Source organism: Maniola jurtina, chromosome 12 (assembly GCF_905333055.1).
Source record: "Maniola jurtina chromosome 12, ilManJurt1.1, whole genome shotgun sequence".
NCBI classification, from domain to species: Eukaryota; Metazoa; Arthropoda; class Insecta; order Lepidoptera; family Nymphalidae; genus Maniola; species Maniola jurtina.
Genome location: NC_060040.1, coordinates 6510457 through 6529337, shown reverse-complemented (window position 1 = coordinate 6529337; position 18881 = coordinate 6510457). Strand labels below are relative to the sequence as shown.

The 18881-nt window shown below is 34.9% G+C and overlaps 2 protein-coding genes and 1 long non-coding RNA gene across 4 annotated transcripts; 1 reads left to right on the top strand and 2 right to left on the bottom strand.

The window, feature by feature from the left end:
• Positions 1-241: 241 nt before the first annotated feature.
• On the bottom strand, positions 242-16642 carry LOC123870256. Its single transcript, XR_006797040.1, has 3 exons — positions 16632-16642; positions 3002-3236; positions 242-253 (listed from the first exon to the last, which is right to left on the bottom strand). It is a non-coding gene; the product is annotated as an uncharacterized LOC123870256 (long non-coding RNA).
• LOC123870248 (polycomb protein Scm) lies at positions 4245-11772 on the bottom strand. 2 transcript variants are annotated; one of them, XM_045913473.1, is made up of 6 exons: positions 11642-11772; positions 10506-11575; positions 9657-9951; positions 7630-7848; positions 6481-6687; positions 4245-6200 (listed from the first exon to the last, which is right to left on the bottom strand). In XM_045913473.1, exons 2-6 carry the CDS (start codon positions 11555-11557, stop codon positions 6066-6068), a joined length of 1908 nt encoding a protein of 635 aa, XP_045769429.1. In that variant the 5' UTR covers positions 11558-11575; positions 11642-11772; the 3' UTR covers positions 4245-6065. The 2 variants fall into 2 exon arrangements, with proteins under 2 accessions (XP_045769429.1, XP_045769428.1); XM_045913472.1 differs by having other exon boundaries at positions 10506-11771.
• On the top strand, positions 15295-17009 carry LOC123870253 (aminoacyl tRNA synthase complex-interacting multifunctional protein 1). The gene is made up of 3 exons (XM_045913481.1): positions 15295-15515; positions 15639-16145; positions 16653-17009. Exons 1-3 carry the CDS (start codon positions 15411-15413, stop codon positions 16938-16940), a joined length of 900 nt encoding a protein of 299 aa, XP_045769437.1. The 5' UTR covers positions 15295-15410; the 3' UTR covers positions 16941-17009.
• Positions 17010-18881: the final 1872 nt, after the last annotated feature.

Below are 18881 nucleotides of genomic sequence, written 5' to 3'. Positions count from 1 at the left end.
TGTCGTACCCACTCTTAGCACAAGCTTTACTCTTAGTTGAAGGGGAAAGGGGGAAGGAAGGTCATGGTTAAAATGGCTAATGTTCTTTTAAAAAAAAAAGAATCTATGTAAATACCTAATACGGAATACCTATACGGTAACCATAGGTAACATAATCATCTGCATCCGCAACATGTAGGTACGAATTCAGTTTGATCTCATCTATACTAATAAATAAAATTGGAGTGTCTGTCTGTAATTTCGAAATAACTACCTCATATTAAGCTCATATGGTTATTTGAACGATACCATAACTGAATCACACGTTTTTAAAATTTTTGTCTGTCTGTCTGTCTGTCTGTCTGTCTGTCTGTCTGTCTGTCTGTTTGAAAAGGCTAATCTTTGGAACGGCTGAACCGATTTTGACGGGACTTTCACAGGCAAGTAGAGGATTGACCAGGGCGTAAAATAGGCTACTTTTTTAACCGACTTTCAAAAAGGGAGTTGTGTTTTTCTACCTATGTACACCGAAATCTCCGAGATTTCTGAACCGATTTGCGTCATTTCTTTTTTAATCGATAGAGGAACTTTGCGACATTGTTTCATAAAAAATTTGGAGTCCAACTCCTCAATCCTGATGCTGCAGGGGATCTGACCAATCCACGCGGGCGAAGCTGCGGGCATCAGCTAGTCCATGAATATTACAGGTGCAGTCAGACGTCTTAATTAGTATCACCGATGACCGAATTGTTCCTTAGTTATTTAAAAAAACTGAAAGTTTCTCTGTGCACTGTTCCCAACACATCGAGGAAGGATAAGCGACTATGAAATTTGGACCATGACAGCTTTGTCAGATAACTGCTAGTAACTTACTAGCTATCTATGTAGATAGGTACAAACAAATCGAATATCCTAAAGACCTCGGTCTCGTATTTCTATAGAACTAAAACATGGGCTTTACTCGTATGTACCTAACTCATTATATGCAACTTTCTAGTTTCTTTATGTGCATAAATAACACGTAGGTAGGTGCATACCTACATCATGTTCATGATACAACTAGAGATAGTAGAATCGTTGAACTTACAGTTAAAAGTGCAACTGATAAAATATGGCTGCGCAAGAGTTATTTTTAAGAGGGGTCAAGTGTGAATAGTGATAACTTTAGGGATTGTTGATTGTGGCTACAATGTAAATAGGGATTTTTTTTTTGGTTTTTGGGAGCGATCAGTAAGACCACAATGCCCAGGATGTTTTTTGTGTAAGTGATCACAATATAATAAGACCATAATGTAAGTTTACCTGTTTCTAGGGTTCCGTACCTCAAAAGGAAAAACGGAACCCTTATAGGATCACTTTGTTGTCTGTCTGTCTGTCAAGAAACCTATAGGGTTCTTCCCGTTGGCCTAGAATCATGAAATTTGGCAGGTAGGTAGGTCTTATAGCACAGATACAGGAATAAATCTGGAAACCGCGAATTTGTGGTTACATCATTAAAAAAAAAAATGTGTTTCAATTTTCAAAGTAAGATAACTATATCAAGATGGGGTATCATATGAAAGGACTTTACTTGTACATTCTAAAACAGATTTTTATTTATTTTTATGTAAGTATAATAGTTTTTGATTTATCGTGCAAAATGTTGGAAAAAATACCCGTGTACGGAACCCTCAGTGCGCGAGTCTGACTCGCACTTGGCCGGTTTTTTTTGGGAGCAGTCAGTGAGGCTACAAATCACAATGTAAGTAGGTACCTATATGTACAGAATGTTTTTTGGTAGCGGTCAGTGAGACCACAATGTAGGTACCCTATATACAGGATGTTTATTGGGAGCGGTTAGACAACAATGATAGAATGTTTTTTTATGTTCTTACCTACCTTCCAATTTTAACGGAATGTCATGGATCAAGTCGATGACCAAAGTAGTTACATAAAGCTCTATCTTTAGAACGAAATTTATATCTAGAACGAACTCTGACATTGCTCAGATTTAAGACACTGTAAAAACGAGACAGCGGCAAAGTCAAAGTACATTCTATAGATACGAGTATTAGCTTAATCTTTAATTATTAACAAAAAGATGGCTCTACTACACTCAGTATTTTTGGCTGTTGGTCCTTAGTTTATGCATTTTACAATCTTTGTTTTTGATGAACTATAATATCGGGACGTCGTCCGATACAGATGTCTGATCGGATACTGTAAGTCGCGCAACATAGACAAGAGGCGATGGTCGCAACCGAACACAGGCGAAACGCCTCTGTAATCTGTATATTATAATCAGGTCGCCGCTGTATAATTAGGTCGCTTGGTGCGACCGTCCTCTTGTGTATGTCACGCGTCCAAAAGCATTTAAAACTAGGTGTGTTTAAATAAAAGAAAATTGTCTATTATATTCGAACTTTATTTTATCATTTATACACATCTGTTTTCAATTTATCAGCTATGTACATAAAATTATTAAAAATTCTACCGTAATAAAATAATAGCTTTGTAATGTGATAACACTTCCACTGTGATTATCTATTTACTATATACAGACCCATACAATTGTATAAACGTGTACTCTGAAACATCGAATTATATGTAATATAGTGCATAACATTTTGAGAACGCATTCGCCATATATTTTGCTCTATGTATCCTTATCCTGATTTTAGCCCTTAAGGTGCATGCGGTCTCGCCCACGAAATTCAAATTTAATTTGGTTTTTCGCAATTTGTAAATTAATACGACAAATTAAGCTTATGGCATTCTATTTCGGATAATGGCAGTATTATCTCCATAGGTTTATATAAAAATCTTTATTGAAAGTGTTCAGTTTAAGAAATTAGTCAAAGTAATGAGTTTGGCGTGAATTACTCGATACTCTAATTTCTTAATTTTCACTTAATTAACACTTTCAAGTAAAGATTTTTATATAAACCTGTAGAGATGATACTGCTATTAGCGCTATTAGAATGCCATAAGCCTACTTTGTCGTATTAGTTTAACAATTGCGTAAAATAACGGCAAACCGTACAGTACGAAAAGGATGTTTTGGTACTTGGATGACATTGACAGGGGGGCGTAGTTGTAGAACAAAGGCTGCCAGTAAATAAAATCTCCTCAATTATAGAGAATATCTTGAAAATGTCAATGTTGAAAACCAATTAAGTTTTATCTAATTTTAACTGAATGAGAAATTGGAAAAGCCGTTCCTGTTTCCACAATAAGAAAGAATAATAAAAACCATTGACAGGACATGGACTTGTAACCTATGTTGTGTGTTTTTACTTAGGAAAATCAGTAATCACACACAAGGGGCAGCGTGACACTTCACAAGATGGCGGCGTTAGTTCTAATTTTGGCTTCGCGCCAAAAGAGCCTTGTGCACTGTATGTATCCTTATTCTGATTTAAATCCTTAATCGAATGGTAAACCGTACTATAATTGACATGACAGTTGACACAGAGCAAATATTATAGCGAGTGCGTTCTCAACATTTATGCATTCATACATGAGATACCACATGTTTATTGCTACATACATTTCACGATATTTTGTTTTTAAAAATAGGTACATATAATATTTTATTAATAATATGAAATCAAACACAAAAAATATACCAAGTTCATCACTTCAACCTGAAAAAGCAAAATTAAACTAAACCAGTACAGCATATTTATTAAAAATGAAATCGCAAAATATAATGAGCTAAAGATGCAGCCGTACTAATAGCAAGCTTAATATAATGGCTGAAGAGTGGTGACTTTATTTCGCAGTGACAAGCCCTTAGGTATCAAAATAATAAAATTATTAGTATTCTATCAGTACGACTGTAGCCTTATAAAAATAAACTGAACTATTTTTTTAAATCAATTATATTCCAATCGCAATAATATTACATATATTAATTTATATTTACAGCAACAATATTTTAAATAATAGGCAACTCGCCGATGTTAAAAGTCGAAAATGTTCTACACCTTAGTAGTTATGTCATGTATAAACTTAAAATATCACTTAGCTACTTTATTATAATGCAACATAATTTTATTATATTTTTTAATCATTTATCACTAGTAACAGATAACAGTGAAATATCACATTATAATATGTTTAAACATTATATTAACCCTTCAAATGGCAAATTATATAAACATAGAATGAAAAAGGAACATCACTAAAGTTGTGTTTTGACTCCATTCGACCGAGATAAAACACAGAAAGAATGACGCTTACGCTAAAGATGAGGTCGGCCATCATTAAAAGTTTAAAATCTATTTTTTTTTTGCAAACGAGGGCAAGGTTTAATGGAAATAAGTGATGTATCGCATCTGTGTCGCTTATCTTAGTCGCGCGTCGTTAAAACAATCCTAAAAATAATATAAAGGGCAAAATTCTTCATCACTTCCCGCTTAACTCAAAACACCAAGCTGTGCATTCAGAAAGCGAGAATTGTCCCGTGACATTTTGTTGCTTGACAAGTCGTACGACATCACGTATCGTCAGTCGAATGCGTATTACCTCAGGGCAATTGTCGCTTAATGCATACACCGCTTAAAACAAAATTGAAATTGATTATTTGTTGATTCTCATATTTATGTTTCATTTTTTAACTAACCCTTTATATGAAGTTTTTCTATTTAAATATATCATTGGAGTTATCATCATGAGGTTAGATAGAGTGTCGACTCTTATGGGACTGGTATTTTAAGTACACCTAAATATTATTGAAAGGCACTAGACCCTAATCTACAATAGAATTTCTGTACACAGTATAAAATTTTATATTGATTGATACAAATGCCAACACAATAATAATAATAGTTAATCAATTGTGTGTGGAATTAATTTAATTCAAAATCACAATCCATTAATTATACCACACTTAAACCAAGATACTTCATTGGCCTTTCGTTCGTAAGGCACTTGTTGACTGCCGACGATTAGTTAGAAATGAGTTGAGCCAAAAACTAGACTTGGCGAGCAACGAGAAGCGAGTGTGTAATTGGGATAGTTTTGTCGCTGGACGATGAGCTAATCTGCGAGTTTAACGGGCGATTACTCATACCAATTGCATACATTTTGTTTCCTGTGTCTGGTTGAAATCTATAAAGCGCACTTTGACTTTGCTAAGACTTAAGACACTGTTAAAACGAGACAGCGATAAACCGCTGGCATAAATCTGTCTCGTTTTAACTGAAACTTTAGTAAATCATGCTGCGATAAACTACTGGTAACAGAGTTTCCGCCGACAGTGTGCACTGCACAGTCGGCGAACCACTCTTTTACTGACATGGAAGCATACATCGATTGTACGTTTCTCATGCAGAAAATAGTAGATAGCTAGTCGCTTCCTCATCCGCGGTGGGATCAGTGCCTTAATAGGAGGATAATTAACATCCACCAATATTTGCGACATGTCATATTATTTAGCGTAGATGTAATGCTAAAGTTTTATGACCTCGTCACGCTATAAAAATATATTCCCATCCCCAAAACGTGTGGCAGAATTAACAGATTGTCTCAAAAAAACACCATTCTTAATAAAATCCATAAATAAATCAAATAAGTTAATCTTCTTATACTGAAGATGATTTATAGTTATTCCATGTCAGATTGAATCAAATTTTCAATTATCCATACGACTAGCCAATTCTTTTAAAATATATTATACAATACAAATAAGCAAGATGTATAACAAACTATAGTAATAATACATAATATTATGTATAAGCTGCAGCTCAGAGAGTATAAACTACATTAAATGCATGTCCACTCAATGAAAATACTTATTTACATGACTACTATTAATTTATCTTACAGGATATTGAAAAATTTAACATTTTGAAACAGTAATTAATATTTTGAAATGACCTTTGTTATTTCCGTCAAACGTTACGATTTTTTGTACTGTTCTTTGAGACGACTTTCACGAATTACACACAATCTTTATCAGAGATTCAAATTTTGTAATCTTGTATTTTCCAAATGTAAAGATAAATTATTATGAAATGCTCTAGAAATACTTGAAGCAAATTCTAAACACTATAAAAATAGAAACTTATAGTTTCAAAAGTTTAATGTGAGCGCTACTAGAACTAGGTGCTATAATGTCGACGATTTTTTATCTTTGATACCAAATTGCAGATTTTGAGTGCAGGTCCAAGTTTCAGACCCATGTACTTCATCATCATATCAGAATTCAGCAATAACAGTGCCTTTCCATCTATTTCCTGTAAAAAGATAAATGTAGACCGTGTAACTATAAATTGGTGACTGAACTAAGAGCCATTTTTAAATTCATTTAAAAAACTTTGATTCTGGCCACTGTCAAGGTTTCTTATGAAAATGACATAACTCATATTGAATTCAAAATGGTGGACACTACATTTTTTATGCAAATCTAAGAGAAGGAAATTCTATTTACGTCCACCTTTTATATGAAATCCCCTTATCGATTCTAGGAAAAAATCTATGCTGGCTATGTCACACAGAATGTACAGTAGGACTCACATGTTTCCTGAAGAGATCAGCGTGCGCCGCCAGCGCCGGGTCGGCGGCGGCGATGAAGCCGATGACGTCCTCGACGGACCAGTCGGCGGGCGCGGCGGCGGGCGCGGGCGGCGGCGGCGCGCCGGTGGTGGAGGTGGCGGGCTCGGGCCGCTCGGGCGACACCCGCGCCAGCTTGCCGCCCGCCTCCGCGCTGCTGCCCAGCGGCTCCTGCAAACAATCATGGTACTGTTATAAGTACTGTCTCTTTCATTACGTCGGAAGGATGATGGGGGTCATGACTAGTTCCAATGATGTAAAGGCTTATTATTCTGTTTGGCCATATTCAACATATACAGTTACCAATATAATTTCTTAAGGCTGACCTCCAATAGATTCACCAAGCCAATTCAGATTGAATTACAATAATTCACCACCTATATTATCTATACATATAATAAAATTGTAGAAAAGTGGTGTCTGTACAATGGAAATATATAAAAAAAAAGTAGCAGGGGGTGTTATTATATCGATGCCGAACCCGAAATTGTAATTAATTTTTTTTGTCTGTTTGTTTGTGTGTACGCTAATATCAGAAACGGCTTATTCGATTTAGATACGGTTTTCACTAATATATTGTAGTAAGCTTCACTTAACATTTAGTGTTTATTTCATGTCAATCGGTTCATAAATAAAAAAGTTATGTCATTTTTAACGTACAGAGTACGTACTACACGCCTCGCGCCTGAGCGTCCGTGGCTATATAAAGCGCGCTGAGAGCCGCGCCGCTGCCATAAGGAATGCTGCCCGAAAAGTCACTATTCCAAGCGAACGAAGTCGCGGGCACAGCTAGTTATATATTAAGAGGGTCCCTCAGTATTGTACCACAATGAGATGAGTCAAATTGCTTATACAAATTTCAATCAATGTGATGCCAGGCTTACATAGCTCGTTCACACAGGCTGCTTAAACGTTGCGTAAACGTAGACGTAGCACGTACCATTGCGTTGTAAAGTATGGAACTGTATGAAACATGGCACAACGCATGCGTAAAGCGTGGACTCATGCGTAACCTGGTGTGTTAGGGGTTTACGCGCGTCACTACGCACATATCACGTGTACACAATTGGGGTTGGTTTAAATATACATATTACAATACAATGTAAAACTTACACTTTTAGGCCTTTTAACAGCAAAGGCAGATGTAACACTGTTGGAAGTAGACTCTCCGCACAGAGTGCAGGGCCGACCGGCAGCCTCCCCCGTGTCTATCTCTATCATACCAACACAACACCCAACACCACTACATACTAGTTTTAACCAATTTTTCAATTCCTCTGTTGATAAATCTAATGGTACTTTTACAGTAAAATTCTTCGTTCCAGACGAGACCTGAAAGTAAATACACATTTTTCAAATCATATTATAAATAAATAAATAAATAAAAGCTTTATTTAAATTCCTTACAATTTCTTCTTAACTCTAAAGCATTAATATTACACTTTCTTAAAAATATTATTTCCCTTAAATTTACTTTTTACTACTATTTATTTTTCTAAGCCTATTTTATTGTACTTATTTTCTTAATTTTAAAAAAGTTTTTTTTTTCTTATAATAAAAATATATGCTTGCTATTTGTGTTTGTTATAACTTTTATTTTGATGTAAGGACCGCCTGTGGCGGTGAAAGCCTCCTCCATTTCGCCATAGATCTGACAATAAAAGTAGCTGTAGATAGTATTTTTCCTATTGGAGGGTTTTTGTCTACTACTCCCGCGGTGACAAACCGTTCTGGGAGAGATTTTCAATTTTTTTTCTATTTTTAAATATTCGGTTTTCTCTAATGAGGAATGTTGATGGTTTTTGGCTTCAATCATTGAATTTATTTCTAACTACTGTTTTTCTGGTGTCATATTATTTTGTTTTTTGTTTTGTATATATTGGCGTATTCCGTATGATCCTGTTTTATTCTTTTTATTTATTTGCATATCAGAGTTAGGAATATGCTCATTTTGGCTTTCTTCCGTTTTTTTTAGCTGTGGTGGAGTGATGTTTAACGGTCTTTTCTGGACAAACTTTGACCTAGTTGTAGAGTTTTCTTTGTTTTTGGTTACAACGATTTTGTCGTATTTAATGACAGCTTTATTTCCTTGCTCTCTTTCCATTTTTACTTGTTCTTTCAGGGTTTTTCTGATTTCCAACACTTTCTGTGGATAGTCATGTTTTATGTATATACTTGAACTCTCTAGCGACTTTTTGAGTTTTAAAATTTTTATTTTTGTTCCTAGTCTTACAAAGGTAATCCTCACTGGCCTTGTCTTGTCTATTTCTTTCTTTCCAATTCTCTGAACTACTTCAATGTCTCTATAACTACATTCTATTTCCATGTTTTTAGTAATGATATCCATTAGTTTAGTTTCTAGCTCTTCGTAACTTTTTTCTCCTTCAGGTACTCCAAAAAATATAAGGTTCTTTTCCCTTAGTTGTCTCTCTACCAATGATATTCGTTTTTCCTGGTCTCCATTTGTAAGCTTTATTTCCTGGATTTCTCTTTGTAAACGTTCAAATTTTTGATCAATATTATCGTTAATTTTTGTTGTGATTTTTTCTTCCATTCTTTCCAGAGCCTTAAGAAGCTGTTCAGTGTCTCCTGCCATGTTAAATTTAATTCCAAAGTTATTTATCTATTAATAATCTCTCTCGTAAAAGTTTAATATTTTTTTGTAAATTGATATAAAAAAGTAGAAATATAAAGTTGTTTGTTTCTTATTAATATAATTTTGCTATATTTATTTATGTATATTATTTAACACGTTATTTAAAAAAGTAGCTGTTCAATTATTTATAACTTTCCACTCTAGCGGCACCTGTTGTTGATTTGTTAAACACCTCCTAGCGACATCTCATGGGACAGTTATTTACTAGGTCAACAGAGTTCCGATGGTTCCGATACTTGAAGGATTACGTTTTGCAATTTAGTATGGTTAATCTCCTGAGGATGGCATTAATTTACGCTGCTGCTTGAAGTGCTGGCAAATCATATTATAATCTATCTTAATATTGCAAGTTAAAATTATTATGAATTTAAAAGTTTTCATAGTTCACTGAGGACCTAATCACTATCAGATTAAATCTTTATTTATTGAGCAACCAAAATAACATTCAATATACAAAAAAGGGTGTAAAAAGTTGAAATTTTACCTGTACACAAGTACTGTTTGCATAATTACTCGAAGCACTAAGTATAGCTCTGGACAACTTTTGTGGGTCCAAGTGGGTGCCAAATAGTTCCTTGACAAGATTTTCAACCACACCAGAAGCTCCAACTCCTGTCACAGAAGAAGGCAGCACAGGACTGCCTCCAGAACAGCTGCTACGGATACGCAACACCACATTTGCCGCCGGTGTCACTGTGCTCTGACCGTTGGTGTTACCAGTACCAGTTGATCCACCTTCAGGTAAAGCTGGATTTGGAATACCACTTGGTCGTTTGAACCTGAAGTTATAGAAATGTTTATAAGTACAATCAGCCTTAGATGATACTACTATACATTCATTCAATATTGCAATAGTGCATTCAGTACTAATTGCAAAAAAGTATTGTTTATACTATTGAATATTGGTTGTATGTAAATAAAATGATATAATTTGGATTTTCATATTACTCTTACAGTTGCTTTAAAAAAAGCAATAATATTTAACTTCAGGTGTATTCTGCTAAGGCCTCAAGTTAACTTTAGTGGGTTATAAGGCACTAAAATTAACAAGCATGTAGTATTTATGTTTTTATGATTGCAAAGTTATGACTAAAAATTTAAGCTTTAGTCTACTTTTAAATTGAAGCCTGTTGTTCACCCATATGATACTTACTATATGTATGACATCTTTAATTTGAAGCAGCTGGAAAGCCTTAGAAAATAAAGTTTTGCCCAGCAACTAACCAATTGGCAATTAATTATCCATGAAGTATCTTTTACTTATAATAATAATTATTTATTATTGTGTCAAAAATGTTATAGTTAATTCTAGAATGGTTTTTAATTTACTTACCGCGATGGAGCAGTAGCACTCTTTTGTCCTGGAGGTTGCAAAGGATGTCCTGCCCTGGCGCACCATCCCACCGGGAATATATCCCTTGAATCATATCTACACCAATAGTCAAATGCACCTCTCCAGCCATCAAAGGTCACATGTATCTGATCATTCTTCACTGCACCCACAGTGGCACAGCATATCAACTGCGGATTCTTTTTATCAACAGCCTCTAACTTCTGACCGACAACAAACAGATTAGATTTAGGTGTAGGTGGTTCAGGTTGAAATACTTTTGATGGAGCCATTTCAGCCCCATTCAATGTCTTCAGTAAAAACATAGGCCAGCTACTGGCGTTCATACGGAACCCCAGTGGAGGCTGCAACATTCCATCATTTTTCTCACAGTAGCCAATAGTATGTATGTCTCCAGCATCAACGAGTCTCCAAAAATCATTTTTATTATCGCTACCATCCAACCTCAACCTTAGTCTTGGCCCCAAAACACCAACAACTGTAGCTATGCAGGTGGATGTCAGATTTCTGGGATCTAAGGCTTCCAATTTCATATTCACTTTGAAATCATTCACTGGGGGTGTCGGGGCCTGTTTAAAACACTCCTGCGGTGCTGCAACGCTGTTCGTCTCCTTCATGTAGTCGCTCCAATCAAAGGACTGATAAATTTCATAAAAAGAACCAGTGGAGTTGTTGTTAGGGTGATTTTCAGAACCATTTGCTCCATTCCCAGATTGAGGGGATGTCGTTCTTTTCTCATTCTTTTTCTGATACTTATTCAAACAATACGTTGAACAAAAGTTTTTGCTACTGGGAGGAGCATTCCCGCGAATAACATTATCACAATGAAGACAGGCGCCTTTACTGTACGCCTGCCGAAATTCGGACAAACATGTTTCAGAACAAAATTCTTTTTTCCCATTTTCTGTTGGCAAAACATACTTTAATGGAGTTTTACTTTCGGCACACCAAGTACAAGTACGTTTAGGGGGTCTTCCAGGTCCACGTATTTTGCCGGGAGCATGGCCCGACGAGCCGACAGTATTGTTTGACATTGTTACGTTACGAAGATCCTAAAACATTATCCTGAGTAGTCCATTTACACACTAATCAATTATTACATCGTATTTAAAACTCACTGCTAATTAGAATTGTATATATTCTACGACACTGTTAAATTATTTTTTAACACAATATAAACAACGTCAGAGAGTATTTATGACGCCATTCCATCAGCCATGTTGGATTAAAATTTTTGCTTTTGGTGCTTTTCATAGATGAAGGTATAGGTAAAAATTTAGTAGATATGGGTAACATTAGCGGGCGTTTTTAGGTTTTGTAGCTAAATTAATAATTTTAGGTCGAATATGTTTTAAGCCATTTGAAAAAGTTTGAATAGTTGTAGGTATAGTGAACTTTGATGCTACAACAGGCTACAACAACGTTATTATATAATTTTGGATAACTTTATTACAATAGCAATCGTTGCACGTGGTTGCACGAGTGAATGCCATAGATATAGATAATAGTGAATATTCGATGAATATTCTCAATTTTATGTCAATATCATAAATTCAGCCATTAAAGGATTGATGCAGGTTTTTGGGAATCGACCAGCAGATCCACAGAATATAATACTGATATGAATACAACCCAAACCACCCATCAAGCATCATCAAATACACTGATTGACACTGATCAACTCATGTCATGTCCTGTCAAGTGTCAGGTCATGTCCATGTATAGATATGTGTGTGGACTTCGTCTGTGGTGGCGTTTACTGGCTTACTGGCGCGCGTGTTGTGCCTTTTTGGAGTGTTTTTTTGTTAGAAGTGGCCGGTTTTTGTGTTCTGCTGGTGTTTATTGGTGGTGGAACTGACTGGGAAGCGCTCTAAAGGGGCGCCGCGTATATGTCGGTGGGCACCGGCACAGACGAAGTCCATACTTATACATATAGAGTTTCCCTAACTTTTAAATAACTACAAACTTGACATTGGCTAATCAGTGTAAAGCCAGACGAGAGAGAAAAAAAAAATTATGTTCTTGTCCACAGTCCATGTCACAGGTCTTGGACTTCGTCTGTATTGGTGTTAGCTGGCGGGCGTGCTCTGCCTTTTTGGAGTGTTTTCTTTGTTAAACTAGCGGCACGCTATGATGGCCGGTTTAACGTTTGTCCGCTCATGAAGTTCCGTATTAATTGATAACGACTTTGAAGGAAATAATTGTATTACTTTATTGACGATAGTGATGTGCAGAGATTCATAAATTTTATCGAATGTAGTTTTAGGTTTAGGACTCAAAATTTATTTATTAAATTGATTTCTTAAATGTATACAAGTGTAGAAAAATCAGTTTGCACCATTTAAGGGGTGAATGTACTTGTGAATATGAACAATTTTCACTATGTGGACAAACCTCTGAAATCGCAAAAAAATATCAATAAATTTTTAAAAATGGAATCTAATACGATCGTCACATAGGATCGCTGGCTAGCACAACTACTACCTCCGGCAAACTCGCGTCAATGCTCAATGCAAAACAAAGCAGTTTCGAATTGACGTTGCTTCGAAAAGTATAAACTGTCAGTGCAATGCGATTGTGATATAGTTTTGACCTGGCTTTGGATTTCAAATATTGATACTGCATTACTGTTGACCCTTGCTCGTTAATTTGGACTCTGTTCAAGCCCTTTGTTGTGGATTTCGTCGATATGACCGAACGTACGCAGAGAACTGTTCTAAATAGTCAGACACGTGAGTTCGTAATACGCCTTCGTAACTATTTCGATCGTGAAGCTCAAAATGGAGGGCCAATTTTACCTATAACGTCAGTGGTTGAACGCGTAGCTGATGCGCTTAATATTGGACAACGAACTGTTAGACGGATAACTAAAAAAAAATATGGCGAGACTGGCACAGAAGAAAATAAACTTCACACACCAAAAAAGAGAAAACGAGCAAAACCAGTCGTAGGCATCGATAGCTTTGATGCCGATGCTATCCGAAGACATGTTTACGGCTACTATTTACAGAAGGAGTATCCAACAAGAAAAAAGTTGGTGCATTCACTGAAGGAAGCTGGATTATTCTTCGGTGGGGAAAGTTCTTTAACGAAGATTTTGAAGACCATTGGATTTCGATACAAAAAATGTAACAAACGCAAAATATTGATGGAAAGATTTGATATAGCGATGGCAAGGTATACTTTTTTACGGCAAGTGAAAGAAATCAAAAATTGGCAAAATGTTGTGTTCTTGGATGAAACATGGCTTAATGCTAACCATACTGTAGGCCGTTCTTGGAACGATGACACAGCAGCATCTACTTCCAAAGTTCCTGTAGGAAAAGGATCGCGACTTATAATTTGTCACGCCGGAACCATCAACGGGTTTGTCGAAGGTTCTCTCATGGCTTTTGCGTCAAAAACCACTGGAGACTATCATGAAGACATGAATGGAGAAAAGTTTACTGAATGGTTTACCTCAATGTTGTGTAGCCTCCCTGAACCATCTATTATAATTATGGACAACGCCCCATACCACTCGATGCAAATTGACAAGCCACCTGCCCAATCCCAAAAGAAAGCTGATATCGTCGCATGGCTTCGTAAAAATGGCGTAGATGCAAACATGAATATGTTAAAAGCGGAATTAGTACGTCTTTTAAAAGAAAACAAACCAACCAAGATCCGATACGTCATTGACGAAATAGCATTAGAACATGGGCACAGAGTTATACGGTTACCGCCTTACCATTGTGAGTATAATGCGATTGAGTTGGTGTGGGCTCAAATTAAGGGATATGCTGCAAGACACAATACAGAACCCCCATTTACCACAAAAAAAATGCTAAAATTATTAGAAGAAGCTTGTGAACATGTGACTAAAGGAGACTGGGAAAAGGTTGTGAATAGAACTGTTAAATTAATAAGGGAAGATTATGAAAGAGATGTGAAAATAGATAATATTATAGAAAACGAACATATAATTATTAATGTATGTGATGATAGCAGTGACGACAGTGAAAATAGTAGTATGGACGAATCTGATTAATTATGGCCTTTTGTGGCACCTTTTTTGGTATCTTTTGTATTCATATGTTTCTTGTGTGCATATAAAGTATGTATATTCATTTTCGTTCAAATATTCAGTTCGTTCAAATAAATTAAATAAACATATACATTTTTGTTTTATTAAACCTATTTAATCAGGTACAAAAACAAAACTTAATTGTTTTTTGTTCGAGAATAAATTGACATTCCACATCACTATTGTAATGTGTCAAACCGGCCATCATAGCGTGCCGCTAGTGTAAAACTGACTGGAAAGCGCTCTAAGGAGCCCCCGTCAGTGCCGGTGTCGGCGAGCACCGGCACTGACGGGGTCCATACTTGTATATGCAAATAACTACAAACTTGACATTGGCTAATCTTTGTGAGGCCAGACGAGAGAGAAAAAAAAAATGTCACAGGTCCAGTCACAGACCAATGGTCGGGACTTCGTCTGCGATGGCGTTTGCTGGCGCGCGTGCTGTGCTTGTTTGGAGTGTTTTTTTTGTTAAGAGTGGATGGTTTTTGTGTTAGTTGGTGTTTTTTGGTGGTGGAACTGACTGGGAAGCGCTCCAAATGGGCGCCGCGTGTATGTCGGCGGGCGCCGGCGCAGACGGAGTTCATACTTGTATAAATTCAATAACTTGAAAATATCACAAACTTGACATTGGCTAATCAGAGTAAAGCCAGATTTAAAGAAAAAAAAAAAAAAAAAAAAAAAAAAAGACCAATGGTCACAGACCACAGTCCCATACTCCCTATTTATCATGTCAAAGATTTTAGGATTTTAGTGTTACTGAGGTTACATGGAGTTTTTTACATCTTTCTATAATAAATTATAAGAAAAAGTCACCTATTTTTATGTCCATTCAAATTTTTGTGAGGAAAATGTCTCAGAATGTTATAGTAAAATTGGTAAATAATGCCGAAAAGGCTGAAAAACGTTTATCCGAGCTTAAAAGTAAGGTGAGTTTCTTCTTATTAAGTTGAGCATAAAAAAAACAGGCGCAGTAAATATATACTGGTTTTCATATACTTATAAATACACCAGGTATTAAGGTTATGAAATTATTTTTTTCATTATTTAAGCTAGAACAAGTGAAGAGGTTTAAAGTAGAAGAGAAAATCAAAGAACTAACACAAGAGAATAATTTTTTGTTGAAAAAAGTTGAAGAAGCAAAGATTGAGTTGATAAGATTAGAAACGCTGAATGGCAAGAAACAATATTCATTGCCTGGAAAAACAGTAACGATAACCAATAATGTAAACATATCTAAATCAGAGCAAGAGAATGTAAATGATAGTCAAGTCCATGTTGACCAAAAAGAGAAAAAAGAAAAAAATGCAAAGAAAACTAAAGAGAAAGCAACTACACCTGCAACTACTGATCTTGTTGATGTTCGGAAGTTAGACCTGCGGATTGGAAAAATTGTTGACATTGGCAAACATCCAGATGCAGATACTCTGTATGTTGAAAAGATTGATTGTGGTGAAGACAACCCTCGGACAGTAGTATCAGGTCTTGTGAATCATGTCCCCATTGATGAGATGAAGGAAAGGATGGTTATGGTTCTATGTAATTTAAAACCTGTTAAGGTAATAATATGCGCAATTCTTAAAAATATTTTCCTTTGTGCATTTAATAATCCTATAAGGTTTCTAAGAAGAAACTTAAGCCTTGCCAGAAACTGACTTATAAGAAATAATATTTAGCTTTACATTTTTTCTTATACTTAACTTATGTAAAAGTAAATACCATAGAATCTTAAAAAAATACACTATTAAAAACCAGAGGGTGCCAGATTATTGGAATGTTTGGATTACTGGATTGTACAGAAAAATTCATAATAAATAAGATGTAGCATTTCATAAAAGGAATACAATATATTTGTATTCATGTTCTGTTTTTTTTTTTTATAACTGCAACATATCACACATTTAACTAATTAAATAGTTTCAAAATAATCCTTAATTGAGGTCTGTTGTGCAATTTGTAGTACTTAGGTAGATCCTTGTAGGTGCCAGATTATTGAATGTGTCAGTCTATATTCTACTGTAAATAAATGTTGAATGTTGATATACTTAAGTCTTATTTATTTTCAGATGCGTGGTGTCACCTCTGAAGCGATGGTCATGTGTGCCAGCTCACCTGAGAAAGTTGAAGTTCTTATTCCACCAAATGGAGCTGTACCTGGGGACCTAGTCTCATGCGAAGGGTACCCTCGGGAGCCGGAGCCTCTGCTCAACCCTAAGAAGAAGATATTTGAAACCTGTGCCCCCGACCTTAAAACCAATGATGATGGTGTAGCGTGTTATAAAGGAAGTCCTCTAGTAGTGCCTGGTAAAGGCCCTGTTAAAGCATCCACTCTTAAAGGGGTGAATGTGAAATAATTTTAAGCCAGTATGCATTTTTTGTACAATTTAGATTTCTTTACAATAAATTATTATTTATTGATTACATACTTTAGTTTTTTTGTCTACCTTCGACTATCCCATATTTTCCCATATATAGCACAAGTAAAGGAATAAATCCGAAAACCTTGAATTTGTGGTTCCATTTATAAAAATAAATTAAAATGTGTTTAAATTTTCAAGTATCATATGAACCTGTACAGTGTACATTCTAAAACAGATTTTTATTTTATTTACATATTATAGCAAATTTTTAGAACAGTTTGACGCTTATAAACCACCAAGATTAAAGATAATAGTAACTACTGCCATAAATACCTTTGGCATTTTATACATAAAGAAATTAAATAAAACAACAGTTATAAGCAATATCAACAATATATTACATTTGTAATCGTTATATATGTGAGCCTACTTTAACAAATTACTGTTAAGTTGATTTATATTTAAAAGATAGAAAAATAGACAGATGTGATAAAATAACGTTAACATTAACACCACAAAGATCCTAGCTTATAGCCGTTCATGAATTATATTCTGTGGTCCTGTTACTTGTAACTTTATGTATAAAATTATTTTCATTTGTGAATAACAATTTGATTAAACAGTGTCATAGAAAAAAACTACATTTGTGTAGGTTAACTAGTAGGAAAATATTCATCTATATGTAATTATATTTAACAAATGTGCAGGCAGCATCATCCAACATGTTACATGGACATTGTATTGTTCACTACTAGTACAATAACCACATCCTGGAGAACTACTTGTTCCAATTACAGTAATAGTGAAAATTTGAACATTTTTATTTTGTATGGTGCAATTACAGCTTATTGAGGCAATAATAAGAATATCTAAAGCTTTCACCCACCACATAAAACCATGCCATGCTTATACTCATTCTTTATCTGCACACTCATAATGTTATGCAAAAATATATTCTATACAGTATATTAAATATGACAGATCTTAAATTGTTTTATATTAACCCACTTAAGAGGAGAGACAGTAATTTTTTAAACCATAATATCTCTCCTTGCTCGTAAACGTCTAGTACATTACAATATTTTATATAACCACTTATGCAGTTTATGGCACGGTGTTTTGTGCAGTGGGTAGAGACCCTATTATTTTGTGACTCGTGAATGGTTTGCCGAAATTGCTTATTTATTTTTATTTGACAGAAAGTAATTCTACACCAGCACACCATATTCTGTTAATCCTAAGACGTGAACTATCTTTAGTTGCATTTAAGAGCTCCTTATGTTCATGTGGTCTAAAAGAAGTAAGTATGCAAATTGTATGAGCATCCTGCAATTGGCATACTTATACATTACAATATATTTTGAACTAAATCCTATGGGTACCTATGGTGTATCGTAAGTATATTGTATAGTCATACATAAATATTATAACAGAAAGTGTGCCTTATACCACCATAAATAAAATCAATAAGTATATGGACTAATAAAACCAGCCTATTTAAAATATAAATGTCGCATAAAATATAATACTCATTATGTACCTACTCGGTAAATAATAATAAATGAAATATATTACTGCAATAATTAATTAACTTTAAATATGACAATGGTGAATATAATCATGATATGATAATACAATGACAGGCTTACCACCAGATATGTACCAACGTTATTTCTAGGTATAGAATATAGATCTATTTAATTTATAGTATCTTTACTGTACCTATTTTGATTAAGCGTCTATTATTATTTAATATTCAATTCCGTTAGTTGCTTGTAATTTAAAATCTATATAGTAATTATCTCTAGGATGTTATTTTTACTATGCACCGACAATTTATATTATTATGTAACTGAAATAAAGGTACAGTAGAACATAAACAGTACAGTTACAGTAAGTTATAAAATATATTATAACAATTTACTTGAGGATTTC